We start from the raw sequence: 23,139 nt of genomic DNA, 5'->3' as shown, positions 1-23,139 counted from the left end.
AATTTCTCCCTCCTTATTTTTAGTCATTTAGCTTAAAGTCCTTTCTACTACCCTTATATGACTTGCCAGAAACTCTTCCAGCATATTTAAACTGAAGATCATTCCAATGGTGCAGAGTTTTTTGAAGGGGTAACCAAGAAGGTAGATGAGGACAGTGCAGTTGATGCTGTCTACGTGGATATTAGCAAGGCCTTTGACAAGGTACCACATGGTAGGTTGTTGCACAAGGTTGAATCTCAAGGGATCCAGAGTGAGGTAGCTAAATGGATACAGAATTGGCTTGCTGACAGAAGCCAGAGGATGGTTGTAGAGGGTTGTTTTTCAAACTGGAGGCCTGTGGCCAGCGGTGTGCCTCAGGGATTGATGCTGGGTCCTTTGTTATTTATCATTTATATTAATGATTTGGATGAGAATATAGGAGGCATGGTTAGTAAGTTTGCAGATGACACCAAGATTGGTGGTATAGCGGACAGTGAAGAAGGTTATCTCGGATTGCAAAGGGACCTTGATCAATTAGGCCAGTGGCCTGACAAATGGCAGACAGAATTTAATTTAGATAAATGTGGGGTGATGCATTTTGCTAGATTGAACCAGGCAGGACTTACTCAGTAAATGGCAGGGCATTGGGAAGCGTTACAGAATAAAGATCTAGAGGTACAGGTTCATAGCTCCTTGAAAGTGAAGTCACAGGTGGACAGAGTGGTGAAGAAGGCATTCAGCATGCTTGGCTTCATTGGTCAAAACACTGAATACAGGAGGTGAGACGTCTCATTGAAGTTGTACAAGACATTGGTACGGCCACACTTGGATACTGTGTACAGTTCTGGTCACCCTATTATAGAAAGGAGATCATTAAACTAGAAAGAGTGCAGAAGAGATTTTATAGGATGCTACTGGGACTTGATGGTTTGATTTATAAGGAGAGGCTGGATAGACTGGGACTTTTTTCTCTGGAGCGTAGAAGGCTGAGGGGTGATCTTATAGAGGTCTGTAAAATAATGATGGGCATAGATCAGCTAGATAGTCAATATCTTTTCCCAAAAGTAGGGGAGTCTAAAATTAGAGGGCATAGGTTTAAGGTGAGAGGGGAAGATATAAAAGTGTCCAAAAGTATGCCTTTTTTTTCCCCGCAGGGAGGGTGGTGAGCCTCTGGAACAAGCTGCCAGAGGTAGGAGTAGAGGCAGGTACAATTTTATATTTTATCAAGTGTTTAGACAGTTACATGGATAAGATGGGTATAGAGGGATATGGGTCAAGTGCAGGCAATTGGGACTACTTAGGGGTTAAAAAGAGAGTGGCACGGACAAGTTGAGCCAAAGGGTTTGTTTCCATGCTATAAACCTCTGTGACTCCCTTTCCCCCCACCCCCCTTACTGATGCCAGTACAGTTTTCCCACCCTAATTTTTGACTCATGTATTCAGCCCTCTAATCTCATTTATCCCGTACCAATTTATTTGTGCTCAGGGAGCAATTCAGAGATCATCTTTAGGGCTCTGTTTTTTGATTCAAGTCATCCAGGATTCCCCTCCTGATCAATATTCTGCTACAAGAATATGCACCTGTGGTTAACACTGAAGAAAACTCAGCTGTGACCATCACCCAAAGCCAGATGATCTGCTGATAGTTAAACCTCAAACAAATATTGGTTACTTGGGCAAGATATCACAGTCAATTGGTGCCTGTAGAACTACATGCCTGCAAATGATAAAGGATCTTCAAAGGAGCAATGGTGAGAAAACTGGCATAGAGAAAAGAATTTTCCTTCTAGAAATCATGTTCAATTTAAAAGCTAAAAGAATTTATTTATATAACTACTAGCCTTTTATGAGGCTATAATGTGCTCCATAAAATCAGTGTTCAGCCCATATTCTGTTTTACAATTGATTAATAACCTTGCTGGCCAATAAAATAACAATTCTGAGAATGTGCAAGACCGCAAAAAATGCTGTGGGAGAAGAGGCAGACACACCTGTTTAAGATAAAGGAAAAAGCTAGAGTACTGTCCAGCCTCAGGCAGGTATGAAAGAAATACAGTTATACAGATGAGCAGCACAGTGGTGTCCTTTCCAACCTTCTTCAAGGACTGTAACAAAAGAAAAAAAAACGCTCACTTACAAATGTTATCAACTTTAAGTTACTTATTCACATCATATGGTATAACAGATCAGAAACACACCTAGAATGGCTGATCCAGCATCTTGGATTTAATGGCACTGCACAAAACAGCATAAATATAAAGCAATGCAGCTATAAATTAATAGGATTGGTGGAATAATAATGACTGGGGCTATCAGTTACCTTGAAATTCCTGAAGATAAACAGGGATGGAGTATAGATTCTTGAAGTAATTGTGCACTTGTTACAGCTTTTGATAGGCTGCAGCTGGCTCAGAACCTCCCATTTAAAGCTGCAACCTGCCTCTTCAAGTCAGATTGTCTCCTTGCCCAAATCCTAGCTTCAATTAAGACCATAAATGGGTCATTTGGGCAATGAATAAGCAGATGGGGATGTTGGATAAAGCAGTCGGGGATGTTGGATAAAGCAGTCTATTCTATGCTTGAAGGTTTTATATAGCTGATACAAACAAAAGTGGTAAAAGTTGCTTTTAAAACAAACATTTGTGTACTGAGCTTTAGCATGTAGCAGGATTTTGTTTTAACAACTTGTTCATAACATTGCTTCTAATACTAAATTCTGTAGCAGCCTGCTCAATTACTGATGGTCAAAGAACAAAATGTAACAAAGTTCAGACTTGCTCAACTAGTGCATACATGAAAGATAAAATTCTGCCTCAGTGTCATAACACAGGCATCAGCGAATGTACAACATTGTCGCATAAAATCTGTACATTCAAGAGTTACTGAATAAACAGCTTGTACTTGCACAGTGCCTTTAACATAGTTAACCTTCCTAAGGTGTTTGGCTGGAGCATTACAAAGCAAAATTTTGACACTAAGCCCTATGAAGAGATATTACGGCAAACAATCAAAAGCTTGGTTAAAAGCATGTTTTGAAGAAGCAGAGAGAGGAGGGGAGAAATTCCAGAATTTAAGGCCCTGGCAGCTGAAGGCACAGCTTGCCAGCACACATGGTGGAGTGAATAAAATTGGGGACACGCAAGAGGCCAGAATTGGAGAAGTGCGGATTTCTCACAGGGTTAATGAGCTGGAGAAGAACACAGACAGCAAAACCACAGAGGAATTTGAAAACAAGCATATGAATTTTAAAATCCCGCCACCATTTAACCAAAGGCCTGTGCAGGTTAGTGAGCACAAAAGTAATAGGTGAACAGGACCTGGTGCAAGCTAAGACATACACAGCATTTTTTAAATATATAGGTATGGTTTATTCAACAACAAATCCTGCATTCTGGTAATTATAGTCCAAATACAGATTATTGAATGCTTACAGAAAAAGGGTCCGCTTGCTCCCAAGAGAAAGGTGATCCCCGCGAAGCTGGTCGAACCTTCTCAGGAAGAGATTCTGGCACAGCTACTAAGATAAAGCAGATGTCCAATGCTGCAATCACAGTGGCTACAAGGACCACAAGGTTATCACCATATTTACTTGAAAGATAAGCACCAATGGCTGGACTGGTTACCAAGCTTGCTGCAAATGTTGCTGATACCTAGAGAAGCGGCAAAAAAGGTTTTACTTGCCAGCTCATTAACGTATTAATATTTACAATGCGAACATCTTTAAAAACAAAAAAAAACAACCGCCGAGGTATACTATTCTACAGGCATAGTGGGAATAAAACTGGTCCACGCCAATGCAAACAAACTCATGCAATTGGCAGCCTGTTCCATACAGTGCCTGGTTTTCCCTTCAACAGACTTGAATGGACAAGAAAATCAAGCATGTTATAGCATGGGCTGCTAATTCACTATGAGCTCATTTGCACTACTAGCAGAGACCAATTCTCCCTGTCATTTATTTTTGAAAATAAGTATTTTGTAATATTTTGCCCAATGAGGCAGGAGTGGAGAGCCCAAATGCAATAAATTGTACTGTACAACACTGTAAATTGTACTATGTGCCATTAATCTCACTACTGCTTGACCAATAAGGAAGTGTCTCGTTGTCATGGGAATTGTTAAAACCTTCTTGAGTTAAGGGACAAAGAATTAGATCTAATTCAAAAACTTGACCCAACTTCATTTATTTTGTGCCAGAGGCAGAGTGGATTACTACAGGAGCTAAAATTCTGACAATAACTCCACTGAATACAAGTTGAATAAAAATGCTGCCAGGCTCTCAATAAAAAGCTATCCTGCTTTAAGGCTGTTTTATCACAAAGTGATACCACTTAGAGACAGATGCCATACAATACCATTATATAGTGATTTTCTTTCATTGAGAGAAACAATGCCTGCAAAATTAAACAGTTTAAAATGGAAAGCTAAATTTGTAAAATCATGCTCAACAGTGATAAATTAAAAACATTTAGTTACTTTGCTTGACTGTTTCACAAATATAGATAAAACAATTCTATAAAAAAAAAACCCTACATATTTATTGCTGTTAAATTTATGCTGTTCACTCACTACCAACGTTGAACTCTTTCAATGGTCATTGACAATATCTAACATATTGGGACAGCACGAACACTTCAATCACTTCTTTTCCCTTTTCTTATGACTGTTGGTGTTGCATATGCATCACTTAGTATGTAGCCAACAGCAATAGGAAGGCAAGCCATCATCTGGCAATTATCTTGCAATGAAACAAAACATGCTCTTTTTGTAGTATATTAGCTCCATTAAATAATGAAAGTATCAAAGCCAGAAAACATTTAATATAAACTATTTTGAATATTAGTTGTCTTCATTTCTGTCCCTCAGTTTCAGCATTTACAATCTTTGGATCACAATAGTCTCTAAGGTGCCATTGGGGTTGCAAATTTAAACTTCTGGATATTAAAACTGCTAATATGATTCTATACAATAGCACAAAATAAATTTTGTTTAATCTGGAACCATATGCAATTAAAATTGAATAAGTTCAATTATACTTTAGTACTCCAAGAATCAAGGTTATATATTCTTCTATTCACAAATTCTTTGCAAAATAAATAGGAGCATGTGGTGAATAATGCTATAAATGCATCTACAATTCTGTGAAAATAAGAAAAAGCAAAATATATGCCCTACTGATTAGTAGATTTTATTTGAAGAAAATATTAACCTTATTTCACTTATGTACATGAGTTCCAAACAGAAAAAGGCAAATACTGTAATGGTATTGCTTCTTTAAATATTTTGCCACAAATGAATCTTTGAGATGGCGTGTTTTTTTTAAAAAAAAAGTCATTCAAAGGATTTGGCTATCACTGGCTAGGCCAGCACTTATTGCCATCCCTAACTGCCTTGAGAAGGTGGTAGCGAGCCATCTTCTTGAACTGCTGCAGTTCATGTGTTGTAGGTAATATAGGAAGGGAATTCCTGGATTTTGACACAGTGACAAGCGAAAAAACGGAAATAAAGAGCATCATGGTGGCACAGTCATTAGCACTGTTGCCTCATAGTGCCAGGGGCCTGGGTTTGATTCAAGCCTCAGGTCAGTGTTTGTATGGAGTTTGCACATTCTCTCCATGTCTGCATGGGTTTCCTGTGGGTGCTCCAGTTTCCTCCCACAGTCCAAAGATGTGCAGGTTAGGTTGATAGGCCAAGTGACTCTGAGTGATAGGGGATTAACAGAGAAAATATGTGGGGTTACGGGAATAGGACCTAGGTGGGATTATGGCCAGTGCAGACTTGATGGGATAAATGGTCTCCTTCTGCACTGTAGGATTCTATGATTCTACGATTCTACGAAAGTTCCAAGTCAGGATAGGATGCAGTTTGAAGGGGAACTTGCAGGTGAGGATGTTCCCATGCATCTGCTGCCTTGTCTTTGTAGGTGTTGGTCTTGGAAGTTGCTTTCAAAAGAGCCTCGGTGAGTTGTTGCAATACATTATTTATATCATACGCACTTTAATCAGAGTTTTACTATTCAACACAGTCATAAAAGGCATCCTGCCTGATTTTCCAGCCCTACATAAAAATTGGTGTAAAAAAGTAGGCATCAGTAAAGGCATGTGCTTATCTTCACTTGATGTTTCCACCTTTACTGTACCCAAGCAATCCAATAGCCCCAGGAGCATGAAGAGTCAGTTCATCATTTCTATTTGTTATTTTCCCTTTCATTTTCCAGAGGGAATTGAAAATCAGTGGCACAAAGCACAGAAGCAAAATATTGTGTAAGTTGTAAACAGAAAATGCTGGAAATACTCAACAGGTCTGACAATGTTTGCTGAGGTTGAAACAGAGGTAGTGTTTCAGATCTGTGACCTTGCGTCACATAGGATGATAGCGCATGCATATAGAGTTTCCCATATCTAGATCAAATGGGTTGCTGGTTTTTCCCTTTGGTCTTGAATTCAATAAGCAGGAAGCAGAAATATTTAACGACAAGGTAGGTTAATTTAAAGCCTCAAAATAAATAGTGAATGAGTTAGATACAAAGTTGATAAAAAGGAAGGCAGTTGAGGGTAAAGGCAAAAGAAGGCAATCAAATTAATACAAGTGAAACATACAAGGATAAAAGATAGGGTAATCCAGAACAGCCCTAATGAGATGAAATAGCCCCTTAAACTCATTGCTTTTCATTAAAATCTCTGCCCCATATGTCCTACCAAGGTTAAAAGATGGGCAGTGTGCTTTGAAGTCCTTTAGGAATGGTGCACTAAATATCTATCAGAAAGAAAGCAAGTCTGTTTGATTGACCTTATTCATCACTTTTTCCTCCCACTTTTCAAGCCGAGTAGCATTCAATCACTTGGTAAACAGCTCGTGAAAGTCAGAGTAAACCTGTATCTGATCATTTTGTATCATTTATACACTGAGACATTGTTCTATTAATTTTATGGGTAAAATGGTGCCCAGCAGAATTTCAGCCTAACTCTGCATCCAAGTTGAAAGAATATCATTTCACGTACATGAATCAGCTTTAATCTCCAAACAGAAACCATTAATTGTACATGCAATGAAACTGCTAATTTCAATAACATTTGATCATGCCAGATCTTAGACAAATATTGCAAATAAACCATTTCTGACATATAGTTAGGATTGTGCAATACCAATAGCAGACACTGAACACAAATGTGGACAAAAAGCAACACAGTCTCATCTACTCGAAGCCAGACTGCACACTGGTAACACCAATGGTTTGGCAGAAGGCCAGGGCTCAATGTATAATGATAAATAGGATAGAGATATTGCACAAAATCTAAGAAATGTAGTGAAGTTACAAAGGACCGGAAATCACACCTACAGTTTAACATTTTGCTTCAGTACAGACTCAACTGTTTAAACGGCTAATTGGAGGATCAGAAAATACGTTGCACCTCTTTTCCGATCTTCCAGTTCCAATACCAAATATCTAATTTATTTCCATCCATAAAATTATCACTGTAACATTTCATTTTACCAAGAGTGCGCAAATAAAATTGAAATAACTGGGTGCCGGAAGCCTGTAGTTCATCAGTAACAATTACAAAGTTGAGTGGAGTGGAGTCTACCAAATAGGATCAAAAGAGCTCATGCAATGCGTGTGTAGGAGGAGACACAAAACATCAAACAAAACAAGGTTTTATGCAAAGAACCAAAAGTACCCAAGAGTTGATTATAATACCTTGCTAGATCATCTTTTGTAAAAGAGAATTGCTTCAAATCTGAACAGCATAAAAAATGTAAAGTATATTGGCATGAAAAAGTCCAGATTGATGAAATACACTCAAAGTCCATGACTACGCTCTTTCAAGACACAGTTACAGATCCAATGTAATAGGCAAAGTACAGACACTACTCAACCAGCAACTGGACAGCACTTGCTGAATAATCCCATGTCCTAATTAACAACCAATTTTAGATAATCAGTTGAGTTCATAACATGGCTCAATTATGCTTGCATTCATATGCAGAGATCTACAATATATTTTGACCTGCATCTTTTTCAAATTACTCAGAAGCATGGGGACATACAGTTCTCCATGGCAATGCCTTGGCCAGAGTCAACTTACCAACTAATCAGCAACCTCCCCCACCCCCACCATCACACAAATTGTTGTGACTGTTTGAAATTTGGCATTGTCCTGATGAGTGAAAGATGAAAATCTTTGACAAATCCCTCTCTTTTCAACAAGACCCAATTTCTGCTTCACAACCAGAAGTAGTACACAGTACACGCATGAAATGAAACTCATACAAAAGTTGGAAGAATGTAGGATGACTCCTAGCATTTTATTTAACATGGTAATGCTTGAAAACAAACATTATTAAAATCAACATAAACTATTGCACATTACCAAGCAGAATAAGACCAGTATCTGCCTATCTGATGGAATATTATCACTTTAGGCAGTTCCTCAGGACAGAGGATATCTTTCTTACACTGTAGGATTCTGGATCCTGAAGTGAAGAAGTCCAGTGCTGGATCCACACACACTGCCACTGTTGGGACAAATAGTGTTTGATGAGGTGGGTGGGTTGGGTGCTCAATCTTTGGTGTGCTCCTTCCACTGTTTGAACTTCGCCTCCACAAGCCTGCTAGAAGTTGTTCAGAATGGCTGACACCTTTGCAACTACTTCTTTCTCAGTTTGGGCTCTCTCAAGCAAGAGATTCCCAAATGTCTGAATAGTGGAACAGGCTCGAGGGATCAAGTGGACTATTTTTGCTCCTACTTCCTATGTTTTTCTATGTCATTTGGGGCATCTTGTCTTTGCTGGTTGTTTGCTAAGTAATTAAAAGCCAACTTGACTACCAACTATCTATGTTCCCAATACCTTTCTCTGTTTCAAGTATTTATTCAATTTTCCTTTAGTTACTCTCTCAATCACACCCTGTTTGACCAATGCTCCAACAACTAATTTCAGTGAAGGAATTTTTTCTAGTCACTCCCCTTGCTCACAAATATTTCAAGTGAATGACTCCCCTGTCACAGAAATAATCTTTTCCTCTTCAGTTACCTAAACTCTTAATTTCATAACTAATAAATCTCTCCTTTATTCTTGGAGATCCCTTATAGATTAAAATTTTTGTAATGACCCAACAATATTTTCCACGAATGTTTTATTTCTTTGCTCCTGCACGCTTAAGCTTCTAATTTATAAAGCCAATATGTGGTCGGTCACTTAGGTTTTATAAGCCTATACTCGCACTTCCACTTGATTTTCTTGTAAAAGATAAATCTTTTGATCTTTCTTCTATCTCAGCTCAGAATTCAAAAGAATAAAATACTGGTGTCCAGTAAAATAATAACTACTTCCTGATCACTGCTTGGCCTTCAGGCAAAGGTAGTTTGTCTTTCCCACAAAAGAGCATTTCATCGAGATAGCAGATGGGTTAAAGAATTTTAAAATTGGTATTCTGATTCAAATTCTGATTTAAAATCACTATTCTGATTGGCGGTTGGTGACTAGCGGAGTGCCGCAGGGATCGGTGCTGGGGCCTCAGCTATTTACCATTTACATAGATGATCTGGAGGAGGGGGCTGAGTGTAGGGTGTCGAAATTTGCTGATGACACGAAGATGAGTGGAAAAGCAAATTGTGCGGAGGGTGTGGAAAGTCTGCAGAGGGATCTGGATAGGCTGAGCGAGTGGGCGAGGGCCTGGCAGATGGAGTATAATGTTAGCAAGTGTGAGATTATCCACTTTGGCAGGAATAATAGTAGGAGGGATTACTATTTAAAGGGCGAAAAGCTGCAGCATGCTACGGTGCAGAGGGACCTGGGGGTCCTTGTGCAAGAGTCGCAAAAACCCAGCCTACAGGTGCAGCAGGTGATCAGCAAGGCGAATGGGATGCTGGCCTTTATAGCGAGGGGGATAGAATATAAAAGCAGGGAGGTCTTGCTGCAACTGTACAGGGCACTGGTGAGGCCGCAGCTGGAGTACTGTGTGCAGTTTTGGTTGCCGCACTTGCGCAAGGATATTTTGGCCTTAGAGGGAGTGCAGAGGAGGATCACTAGGCTGATACTGGAGATGAGGGGATTGGACTATGAAGAGAGACTAAATAGACTGGGTCTGTACTCGTTGGAGTTTAGAAGGATGAGGGGGGATCTTATAGAGACGTATAAGATAATGAAGGGGATGGATAGGGTAGAGGTAGAGAGATTCTTCCCGCTCAGAAAGGACAGCAGGACTAGAGGGCACAGCCTCAAGATAAGGGGGTGGGGCAGTTTAGAACAGAGTTGAGGAGGAACTTCTTCATTCAAAGGGTGGTGAATCTCTGGAATTCTCTGTCCGTTGATGTGGTGGCGGCTGCCTCGCTAAATATATTTAAGTCACGGGTAGATAGGTTTTTGGTAGGCAAGGGAATTAAGGGTTATGGGGAGAAAGCGGAAAAGTGGAACTGATCCACTTCAGATCAGCCATAATCTTATTGAATGGCGGGGCAGGCTCAAAGGGCTAGATGGCCTACTCCTGCTCCTATTTCTTATGTTCTTAAAAGAACTGAAAGAATTTTAAAACTATAGTTTTGACAAATATCATGCATGTAAAAACTGATTTATCATTCTGCTATGTTTACTTTTGCTTCTGTTAAACTGTACTTCCTGATAAACTTAGAAACAGGCTTGCATTTATTGTCCTTCACTATTTTAGAATGTCCCAGTATCAGCATCTATAGCAACTGTAAACTGGGCTACTCTTCAGGGTTCCCAGATTACCCTTGTGCAAGTCACATTTTTGCCTGTGAAAATTGCCTCTTGCATTGAGTACAGGGACATATTGCAGAATTGCAAACTTCTTCCCATGAAGTTCCCAAAGTCCAATATTCCAAAAAATTTGAGTAGTTTAAACAAATAGCGACTGTCCATCACTTATAACAATGCTAAAGCTTGTCAATACCAAACATTACTTTCTGGTAGCCTGAACGGTGCAATGAAAAGAAACAAAACTCTTGTTCTCTATACTTCCACTTAAAAAAGACCAATTACTTAGAATAAAATGCTACAGGGGAACAAAATACAACAACTTATTTCACAATTGTGTAAAAGCTATAGAAACGTCTGCAAGATGGAAATATTTCAGTTAATATTCACGTACAAAGTGGCAGTGGAATTCCAAATCGATATTTATCTACCTGATGTGGTACTTGGCTATATTAAGAAGCATGAGGAAAAAACTATTGGCTTGACAGATAAAGGAAGGAACTTGCACTTACGGAACACCTTTTACAACTTCAAGAAATTTTAGTGTGTTACAGCTTTGTGAAGTATTGTTACTGTTGCGCTGTCAATGCAGCGTGACAACAATGGGACAATGACAGATAATCAGTTTCATGTTGGGTGTTGAGGAATAAATACTGGTCAATTTATTGCTCTGCTGGGGCAACTTTTATATCCAGTTTAAAAAAAAATAAATGTAGTAGTAATATATAAATTGTTTCTTCTGCTGCTGTTTGATCTAATTTTGTGTCTTCTCCTGGGAGAATCCTGTAATTTTTGAAGTTTTTTTTATAATGGGCCATCTATAAGACAGTAGTGGGCAGCACAGTGACACAATGGTTAGCACTGCTGCCTCACAGCATCAGGGATGCAGAGTGTATTCCTGGCTTGGGTCACTGTCTGTGCAGAGTCTGCACATTCTCCCCGTGTCTGCTTGATTTCCTCTCAGTCCGAAAGACATGCTGCTTAGGTGCGTTGGTCATGTTAAATTCTCCCTCAGTGCACCTGAATTAAACAGTAACTTCATTATGGTGTGAATGCAAGCCTTACTTGTGACTAATAAATTTTAACTTTAACAGGCGCCAGAGTGTGGCGACGCGGGGATTTTCACAGTAACTTCACTGCAGTGTTAATGTAACCTATTTGTGACAAATAAATAAACTTTGTGGAAAACTGTAACTGCTACGAAGTATCTGCCTAGAATACAATATAAGGTCTTAAATAGAACATTACGGCACAGTACACGCCTTTCGGCCCTCAATGTTGTGCCGAGCTATGTCCAATCCCAAGATCAAGCAATCCCCTCCCTATAATTCTGGACTGCTCCATGTGCCTATCCAATAACCGCTTGAAAGTTCCTAAAGTGTCCAACTCCACTATCACAGCAGGCAGTCTATTCCACACCCCAACCACTCTCTGAATAAGGAATCTATCTCGGACATCCCTCCCATATCTCTCACCATGAATCTTATAGTTATGCCCCTTAGTAACAGCTACATCCACCCGAGGAAATAGTCTCTGCACGTCCACTCTATCAATCCCTCTCGTCATCTTATAAGAACATAATAAGAACATAAGAAATAGGAGCAGGAGTAGACCATCTAGCCCTTCGAGCCTGCCCCGCCATTCAATAAGATCATGGCTGATCTGTCGTGGCTCAGTTCCACTTTCCCGCCCTCTCCCCATAACCCTTAATCCCCTTGCCTATCAAAAACCTATCAACCCGCGTCTTAAAAATATTTAGCAGGGCAGCCTCCACCACTTCAACGGGCAGAGAATTCCAGAGATTCACCACCCTTCGAGTGAAGAAGTTCCTCCTCAACTGCGTTCTAAACCGCACCCCCCTTTATCTTGAGGCTGTGCCCTCTAGTCCTACTGTCCTTTCTGAGCGGGAAGAGCCTCTCCACCTCTATCCTATCCATCCCATTCATCATCTTATATATGTCTCAATGAGATCTCCCCTCATTCTTCTAAACTCTAACGAGTACAAGCCTAGTTTATTCAGCCTTTCCTCATAGTTCAACCCCCTCAACTCCAGTATCAGCCTAGTAAACCTCCTCTGCACTCCCTCCAAGGCCAAAATATCCTTGCGTAAGTGCGGCGACCAAAACTGCACACAGTACTCCAGCTGCGGCCTCACCAGTGCCCTGTACAGTTGCAGCAAGACCTCCCTACTTTTATATTCAATCCCCCTCGCTATGAAGGCCAGCATCTCATTTGCCTTCCTGACCACCTGCTGCACCTGCAGGCTGGGTTTTTGCGACTCGTGCACAAGGACCCCGAGGTCCCTCTGCACTGTTGCATGCTGCAGTTTTTCGCTATGTAAGTAATAGTCCTTCCTACCATTATTCCTACCAAAGTGGACAACTTCACAACTGCCAACATTAAATTCCATTTGCCAGTTCCTGGCCCATTCGCCCAGCCTATCTAGATCCTTCTGCAGACTTTCCACACCCTCTGCACAATTTGCCGTTCCACCAATCTTGGTGTCATCAGCAAATTTCGATACCATACACTCGGTTCCCTCCTCCAGATCATCTATATAAACAGTAAATAGCTGAGGCCCCAGCACTGATCCCTGGGGCACTCCACTAGTCACCAACCACCAATCCGAATAGCACCCATTGACCCCCACTCTCTGCCTCCTATTTGACAGCCAATCCCCTATACACGCTAACACCCTACCCCCAACTCCATGCCCCCTAACCTTCTGTAATAACCTCTTGTGCGGCACCTTATCAAACGCCTTCTGAAAATCAAGAAACACCACATCCATCGGCTCTCCTCTGTCCACCGCCCTAGACACATCCTCATAGAACTCCAATAAATTCGTCAGTCACAACTTCCCCTTAACGAAACCGTGCTGCGTCTGCTCTATCAAACAATTCTCCTCAAGATGCCTCGCTATTTTCTCCTTGATCACGGATTCTAACATTTTTCCTACAACAGATGTTAAACTAACCGGCTTATAATGCCCTGCCTTTTGCCTGCCACCCTTCTTAAACAACGGTGCAACATTAGCCGTTTTCCAATCTTCCAGCACTTCCCCGGAATCCAGCGATGTTTGGAAAATAATCATCAAGAAATCCACTATCACCTCCGCCATTTCTTTCAGAACACTTGGACGCATTCCATCTGCTCCTGCGGACTTGTCCACAGTCAGTCCCTCCAGTCTGTCGAGCACTGCCTCTCTAGTAACAATAATGTCATTCAGGCCCTCCACTCCTACCATCTTTCCATCGCTAACACCCGGCAAACTATTCACGTCCTCCTCCGTGAAGATCGAAACACAAAAGTTATTCAAGGCCTCAGCCATTTCCCCATCCCCTACCACTAAGTCCCCCCTCTCATCCTCTAAGGGTCCAACATTCGCCCTAGTCAGCCTCTTCCTTTTTATATATTTATAAAAACTCTTACTATCCTTTTTTATATTACGCCTCTATTAAGTCGCCTCTCATCCTCCTCCGCTCCAAAGAGAAAAGCCCCAGCTCCCTCAATCTTTCCTCATAAGACCTACCCTCCAAACCAGGCAGCATCCCAGTGAATCTCCTCTACACTCTCTCCAATGCTTCCACATCCTTCTTATAATGAGGTGACCAGAACCGAACACAATATTCCAAATGTGGTCTCACCAACGTCCAGTATAGTTGCAGCATAACCCCACGGCTCAAACTCAAACCTCCTGTCTTTTGATTCAGATGAGGAAGTTTTACTTACTGAACCACTAGTTGGTCTCTCAACAGGAAGCCGGTTTTAGAATCACAATGTTAGAGCCTACTGTTATTCTTCTAGTGGACAAGACTATAGGCACAGGTAAGACTTTCAAGGATGAAGATGAAAATCTAGTCTTACAGCATTATAGTGTACAACCTATGCACTCATCCAAGGACAGTTACAATCTAACCTATTAAATCAGGTATGTACAACCAGGACTGGGGTCAGGAATCAATGATGTGGAGATGCAGGCATTGGACTGGGGTAAACACAGTAACAAGTCTCACAACACCAGGTTAAAGTCCAACAGGTTTATTTGGTAGCAAAAGCCACTAGCTTTCCGAAGTGTTGAGATTTCTTACTGTGTCAAGAATTTATACAGAAAGTAGACTGGAGAAAGAGAAGGGTGTAAACATGGAGAAAAAGAGACTTACAAAGGCAACTCAAAAAAAATGCAAGAAGTATAAAAAGTGTATCTTACCAACCCATATGCTGTACTTCTCTCGTGTTCTTGAGTAATATCAGCTACGTATGCAAATATTACTGAAAAGGTCACTGCAAAAACACCAGACACCGAAATAACAGCAAAATACCACCTACAAAGATAAACAAAGCATAAGGAAAGGAAAACAAATTACACTGCAAATATAAATTAAAATTAGCATTTTTACTTTAACCGTAAGATTTACTTTTATACGCTGTTTTTAACTTTTAAGATTCAACTTCTTTGAACCTAAAAACAGCAATACTACATTCTACAGTTCTTTTGTCGACACAATCATCCAGATATCCCATTCCGTGTAGGAATCACATCATCATGTTTTGACAGGAAGAATTAATGCATAGCAATCCTCCAGCCAACTGTGTCCGGCACTAAACAGGCCAGTGGGCACAAGACACTGATGAGGTAACTAAGGATGCACATGGATACTTATTACACTAAATGTTGCAAAGGCAGATATGAGTATTTGATTACGTTTGAACCATGATTTGCTCCTTCTAAAAGTGCTTTAAAATTAAAGCTGATGTTATCAGGTCACAAAGGTTTGGGTTTGCTGCTGAGCTGAAAATAAAATATTTAAGGTCCAACTAGAATGTACCAGTTTTTACCTTTAGTCAGGAAAGAGAGATCAGATGCTTTATTTACAAACCAAGCTCTGAATTTTTAATACTTTCCTCACCTCCTCCTTCCATCTCACCTCAAATGCTATTTTTATTGAAACACTTTCACAGCTTAATTGTCTGATGGTGCAGCACATTTGGTCACAATGCAATCTGAAACACAATGCAAACTATTCCACACAGGTTTATTTTATTTCCAGGGTAGTTATTAATCCACTCTCTGCTTATTAAAAATAGCAAGATGGTCAAAATGCATTATAGCTGTGGTCACTCTAACACTCCTCTCCATTGCCAGCAGTTTGTGTGTGAACACTACACGATTTCACCATTCTAGACTACAGTTCTTACCATGGACTTATCCTCATTAAAGGAATTGGTACACAAGTGAAGAACACCGTCAGCAAGAGAAACGATCTCCTCCCCCACACGTCAGACAAAGCACCTATTAGCGGAGCACTCATAAATGATAAAAAACCCTAAAAAAGAGGAAGTATAAAATTAGACTGAACTGCAGAAGAACAGGCAATTTATATATTACTACAATACGCACTAGTACCAGGGTGGCTTTAGCGCGAGAGATGAAGCTAAAATCTGCTATTTTTCACTAGGCAAAGAACTAGGACTCTCAAAATTTAATTGCCAGAAAGATTTCCATGAGAGTTATTCTTTTACCCAGCATTTTAATTTTCAACCTGCCTAAAGCACTAAACAGCTAATTTATGCAGCTTAAATATATCAGAGTGAAGTTGCATTGCCTCCAAATAATGCAACTTAGTGTTGAATCACATTGGTTTTCTTTTATCATTTTCAAAAGTGGTGCCTACATGTCTAGCATTTTGAGTTCTGCAGACACTTCAAGTGAGACTTGAGGTAAACAGAAGCAATCTAATATGTTTGGAGCAATTCTGTACTCTAATTTTGAATTGAAATCTGCAATTAGAGCACTACACTGACAAGGGATATGAAAATGGTATTTAATAGCAATGCCAAAGTGGAAAGACTCCAAGACTCACAACTGAAAGGTTATAAAGGGTCACCCCATCTACACTGTTGTTTCGGCAAACGGTAGAAATCCTCTGGAGTGAAAGCAATAAATTTGGCAAATATCTACTGCACTGCAAAGTCCATTTATCCAGGGCATTCCTCTGCCATTCATGCTCAATTACTGCTGCTGACTAGACCTGAAGTCTCATGTACATCTATGCTTCTATCCCATAAATGTTCAGTTATGTTTTTGAGATGTTGAATCTGCTAGATCAGACAGACAGACCTCAACAGTTCCACATTCCATGAGAGGGAGAGGCAAAAGATACAGAGATACTGTGGCTGCAAGGTTAGGTCTCTACAATATAGGTTAGTCTCTCGATGCTCATTATGAAAAGCACTTAGCATTGCATTACTATTGGATTCCTTTGTTTCCAATCTAAAAACAGAGGAATCTACATATTCAGTTAAACAAATATTTTGCAACTAAAGTCAACAGACAGATTTTATGCAAATATTATCTCAATACATTGGTAGTGATCAAATAATTCCCAAAATAGCAAAGGAAGGCAGATACAGGAAGGTTAAAACAAACAAAACACTTGAAAATTAAAGTAGGTCCATCAGCATTCAAGAAAAGGTTTTAGTTACAGATCATTCTCACACCTCTAACAGAAAGTGACTTCAAGGAACTACTAAATTAATCCATAAACGTCTGCAGCGGTTCCACAATTGATCCGCCTGCAGGAGCGCAAAGGAGATGCGGGCTGAGAGCCCACCACAGAGAAGAGGCAGGGTCAGGAGGAGACACAATAAAAGGTGGGGATGGTGGTGGTGGTGGTGGTGGACCTGAGAAGAGAACAGCAGAGCGTGGGTGAGGGAAAAGGCATTCCCATTAAGAATGACAGAAAGATAAGATGCTGAATAACTGAACCTTTTATTATAAATGTGGGACAGAAGCATTCTTAAGTTTGTTTTTGTATGTTTGTATCTATCACAAAACAACATTTATGATTTAACATTTATTAATTTATTAAGAATGTTTCTCTGGGGTCCCTTCAGTACTCTTGGGAGATCAAAAGGATTCCATGACTGGTAAAGTTTGGGAGACCTTGTGACAGTCCTCAATCTTGTTCTACAACAAAAAAAAATAAGCTGACTGAAAACTCTTACCATCTCTCCCTTAACTTAATATCTTAATTCATTTGTTACAGCTAAAGTGTTAATGCATGAAACTTTGCGTAATTCTTCCAGCTGGCAGCTTGGGAGTTTCAAATCCATTATTGATCTATATGGAAATTGCAACACTATGCTAATTTTTTCTCAGCCACAATACTCGAAGAGCGGTAGATGTGATTTATATGGACTTCAGCAAGGCGTTCGATAAGGTCCCCCATGCAAGACTTATTGAGAAAGTGAGGAGGCATGGGATCCAAGGGGACGTTGCTTTGTGGATCCAGAACTGGCTTGCCTGCAGAAAGCACAGAGTGGTTGTAGATGGGTCTTTTTCTGCATGGAGGTTGGCCACCAGTGGAGTGCCCCAGAGATCTGTTCTGGGATGCTTGCTGTTTGTGATTTTTATAAATGACCTGGATGAGGCAGTGGAGGGATGGGATGGTAAGTTTGCTGATGACACCAAGGTTGGAGGTGTTGTGGATAATTTGGAGGGATGTCAGAAGTTGCAGTGTGACATAGGTAGGATGCAAGACTGGGCGGAGAAGTGGCTGATGGACTTCAACACGGATAAGTGTGTGGTGGTTCATTTTGGCAGGTCAACTGGGATGAAGGAATATAATATTAAGGGTAAGACTCTTAGCAGTGTGGAAGACCAAAAGGATCTTGGGGTTTGGGTTCATAGGACTCTCAAATCGGTTTCGCAGGTAGAGGATGTGGTTAAGAAGGCTTATGGTGTACTGGCCTTCATCAATCGAGGAATTGAGTTTAGGAGTCAGGAGATAACGCTGCAGCTTTATAAGACCCTGGTCAGACCCCACTTGGTGTACTATGCTCAGTTCTGGTCACCTCTTTATGGGAAGGATGTGGAAGCCATTGAAAGGGTGCAGAGGAGATTTACAAGGATTGGGTGGCATGCCTTGAGGACAGGTCGAGAGAGCTTGGTCTTTTCTCCTTGGAGAGACGAAGGATAAGAGGTGACCTGATAGAGGTGTATAAGACGTTGAGAAGTATTGATCGGGTGGATTCTCAGAGGCTTTTTCCCAGGGCCGAAATGGCTGCCACAAGAACACAGGTTTAGGGTGCTAGGGAGTAGGTACAGAGGAGATGTCAGGGGTAAGTTTTTCACTCAGAGGGTGGTGGGTGTGTGGAATCGGCTGGTGGTGGTGGTGGTGGAGATGGATTCAATAAGGACTTTTGAGAGACTTCTGGATGAGTACATGGGACTTAGTAGGGTTGAGGGCTCAGATATTATTGGTGCAACTTGTAAGCCGAAGGGCCTATTTGTGCTGTAGTTTTCCTATGTTCTAATACTCTTTTCCTTTGGAAATCCAATGATTTTAAGATCTTTACAAAATGTAGGGGATCCTAGAGTATTTTGGCATTTGAAATATATTTCCTCTCTCTACTGCCTCCTCCAAAAAAGTCTAAAATCCACTGTACCAAAAAAATGCAGATCGCAAACAATCATCATGGGTCAAATTGCCATAATTCAAACTCTCACTCACAAAGGAGGATGAAACAAAGATTATTTCAGCACTTCTGTATAGCATGAGTAAGCTGCATTCTGAAGAGTATGAAAGTAACATTTTTTAAACAAAATAAATCACAGAACATAATAGAAATACTATATGATTTCAAAAATAACACTAACTCAGACACTCACTCGCCTCCCCCTTACAGCATCATCCATACTCTCACTCTGTCCTGCACCTTCTCTTGCCCTGCTCGCTCATTCTGCTAGGCTAGTTTGTATAGGGCTCTGTTGGTCACAGAGAAGAAGATAGGTATACACATTGCATCTGCTTAAGTTAAACAAAAGTAAGTGACAACCATTCACTGCACATGCCATTATCCTGAGAAATGAGCCAGAATCAAGCTGCCTGGTTTAATTTTGAACATAAGAAATAGGAGCAGGAGTAGGCCATCTAGCCCCTCAAGCCTGCCCCGCCATTCAATAAGATCATGGCTGATTTGAAGTGGATCAGTTCCACTTTCCCGCTTTCTCCCCATAACCCTTAATCCCCTTGCCTATCAAAAACCCATCAACCCGTGTCTTAAATATATTTAGCAACGTAGCCTCCACCACTTCAACGGGCAGAGAATTCCAGAGAGTCACCACCCTCTGAGTGAAGAAGTTCCTCCTCAACTCTGTTCTAAACCCCCCCCCCCCCCCTTATCTTGAGGCTGTGCCCTCTAATCCTACTGTCCTTTCTGAGTTGGAAGAATCTCTCTACCTCTACCCTATCCATCCCCTTCATTATCTTATACGTCTCTATAAGATCCCCCCTCATCCTTCTGAACTCCAACGAGTATAAGCCCAGTCTATTCAGCCTCTCTTCATAGTTCAACCCCCTCAACTCCAGTATCAGCCTAGTGAACATCCTCTGCACTCCCTCCAATGCCAAAATATCCTTGCGCAAGTGCGGCGACAAAAACTGCACACAGTACTCCAGCTACGGCCTCACCAGTGCCCTGTACAGTTGCAGCAAGACCTCCCTGCTTTTATATTCTATCCCCCTCGCTATGAAGGCCAGCATCCCATTTGCCTTCCTGATCACCTGCTGCACCTGTAGGCTGGGTTTTTGCGACTCATGCACAAGGACCCCCAGGTCCCTCTGCACCGTAGCATGCTGCAGCTTTTCGCCCTTTAAATAGTAATCCCTATTACTCCTGTCAAAGTGGATAACCTCATACTTGCTAACATTGTACTCCATCTGCCAGGTCCTCGCCCACTCGCTTAGCCTATCTAGATCCCTCTGCAGACTTTCCACACCCTCCGCACAATTTACTTTTCCACTTATCTTTGCTGGGGGGAAGAAGGGTGGGAGGAAGGAGTAATAATGCTTGGCAGTCATCATCAGCTGGTCTTTTTCCTCTACCAATTGGGAGTCTGCTTGTCAATGTCAGCACTATCTTCTCATATAGAATAAATTGGTTTTCCCTTTCCTTAGCATTTCTGAGAATTGTCCTGATGTGCAAGATGAAAGCTTTTACAAAATGTCTCTTTTTCAGCAATGCTCAAGTTCTGTATTACCAAACAGCATAATAAATCAATTAGCAGAGGTCTCCTTTGGAAGCTAACTGGGTAATAGCGATGACCCAGAATTTGCAATTAAAATGAGCAAAAATGGCCTTTGCAGATCCAGTTAATCGTGAAAAACCCTAAGTGGTCAGTGATATCCTCCTCCACAGGGTGCACCGTCACAGTTGTTGCAGGTGCAGTCAACATAGTGATTTGATATGAACTTCAACTTTTTACGTGGTCCCCTCACTGTGAACACCGATGAAAATGTTATGCCATATTTGAGCAAGAGTAACTGCAATTTTTAAAGCTGAACTAAGTCACTATTACAATTAACTGATCTCTGTCCCTGAAAAGGTCATTCTGAAATCATTCAGATTTTTGAAATCTCAGTCTGTGGTTTATATTATTGAAGTTTTATATTTTAGCTTCTCCCTTAATCCGTGTATGTCCCAATCTTGATTTTGCTTCCTGAGCAATGATTAAAATGTGAATGATGATCTTTGCTTTATATTTCCTGTTTTGCTGTCTGTGAGAATTATTCAGTCTGTCTGGCTAATCAGACAACTTGCTGCCTGCTGGATAGTACAGTTGGGTCCAATTCAAAGTAATCTCTGAAAAGAGGAAATCCACACTTTTTTTAATCCTACAGTGCAGAAAGAGGCCATTCAGCCTATCAAGTGCATCAACTACAATCCCACCCAGAACCTGTCCCCATATCCCCACATATTTACCCACTAATCCTGCTAACCTATGAATCCCGAGACACTAAGGACAATTTAGAATGGCCAATCAACCTAGCCCGCACATCTTTGGACCGTGGGAGGAAACCAGAGCACTCAGAGCAAACTCACGCAGACAAGGGGAGAATGTGCAAATACCACATAAACAGTGACCTGAGCCAGGATTCGAACCCAGGTCCCTGGAGCTGTGAAGCAGCAGTGCTAACCACTGTGCTACTTTGGATTCATTAAATCATTGTGGGTAATTTTTCTCAGTCAGTGATGAACACTGATCCTTCTCTGATGATCACAAAAATCAGGACCTTCTCTGCTGAAGTACTGGGTCAAATAGGGTACCAGCTTTAATGTCCACTTTGTGCTAAGTTAAATGACGTCAGCAGCATCAGCATTTGCTTCTTAGCTAAGAGGAAGGAAAATCTGCTGCATTCCTGCCATGTCTGCTCTGCAAAGTACATATGACATTTGGCAAGAGTGTCTTCAGATGTGCTAATGAAAAAATATCTGGTAAACATCAGATGGGTTTTACTTTATCATTGGAATCACCAGTTGCCTGATTTTAAGCTGAACACGTGAAAACTATTCATTTTGCTCTGGAAAGCTGGCTGTATTCCATCAAAAACATTCGTCAGGTCAAAGCTCCCTTTGTTTTCAGGATGCTGCTTCATCAGAACGCAAGTTAGAGAACATGGGCAAGGTAAATAGAAATGCATCAGACACAGGAAAAGGCATAAAAATGCCAAGGCCAGGAAATGATTTAAGCATTTACTGATCCCCATCTTAACACTTTACATCATGTTATGACTTGTGTATGTGTTTTTTTTTTCTCTTCCTCTTGTTCCATTCCTTCTTAAATAATGCTCTTTGGTAATGTTGATTGAGGAACGGTTTATACCCAAAACATCACTTGACCCATGTCTTTTTTTGACAGATGCTGCAGAACCCAAGTATTTCCAAAGTTTTCTGTTTTTAAATTCAAAATTCTTGCACCTGCTGTAATGTGCTTTCTGCTTCTAATTGAGTCACTGGTAATTGTGTTCAGCATTTTATTTCTAATCACTCAAGCAATGAAGTCTGCTCAACTATGGCACATTTAGACATTTGTGCTACAAGGATAAACTCTCTTGAATACTTTTGAATTTGGTTTTATGTTTGTAAGTTTAAAGCTACAACCATCCATGCTATTGATCTGAATCTTTTTTTCAGTTCGTTTTAAAAGTTTCAATCGATAAACTTCAAATTCAGTGAGCATGACTGGCAGCATCCTATATACTTTTGCATCAATTACAGAATTGGGGAATTTTGTATCTATGCACAAATAAGGAAAACTACATCTGCAATGTGTTATCATTAGCAGACTCCCTAATTTCCCTTTTGCTTTTTAAATTTGTTATTCTTGTTGGGAATGCATGGTATAGTATTTCAGCTTGTGCACTGATCCATCTGAACAAGAAATGTGCAAAAGACACCTAATTCCGGTTTTAACATTTATTCCTAGGAGAACCTATGATTCAGTTTAAGTTGTTTCGAAGTAGTGATTTTCAGGGAAGTAATCACAACTTTAAATTAAGACTTGCTATAATTAATATTGCAAGTTGCATAATTGCAGCGATCTTCAAACCTCAAACGCAATATATATCACAGCTCATCTCTCAATTTCTCTGAATTGAC

The 23,139-nt window shown here is 40.6% G+C and overlaps 1 protein-coding gene across 2 annotated transcripts in view; it reads right to left on the bottom strand.

Moving 5' to 3' along the window:
- LOC145343027 (solute carrier family 71 member 1-like) overlaps nt 1–23,139 on the bottom strand; it is an 88,965-nt gene that overhangs the window by 23,222 nt on the left and 42,604 nt on the right. For both annotated transcript variants that reach the window (XM_080188769.1, XM_080188770.1), the window contains exons 4-7: nt 15,895–16,022; nt 14,906–15,020; nt 3,411–3,629; nt 1,971–2,084 (exon numbers count right to left, since the gene is read on the bottom strand). In XM_080188769.1, the coding sequence (XP_080044895.1) occupies nt 1,971–2,084; nt 3,411–3,629; nt 14,906–15,020; nt 15,895–16,022 (576 nt within the window). The remainder of the gene's footprint in view (nt 1–1,970; nt 2,085–3,410; nt 3,630–14,905; nt 15,021–15,894; nt 16,023–23,139) is intronic.

The sequence above is a fragment of the Carcharhinus amblyrhynchos genome, chromosome 5 (genome assembly GCF_965287045.1).
Source record: "Carcharhinus amblyrhynchos chromosome 5, sCarAmb.v2.hapA, whole genome shotgun sequence".
Lineage (NCBI taxonomy): Eukaryota > Metazoa > Chordata > Chondrichthyes > Carcharhiniformes > Carcharhinidae > Carcharhinus > Carcharhinus amblyrhynchos.
This window is presented reverse-complemented; position numbering and strand designations above follow the sequence as displayed.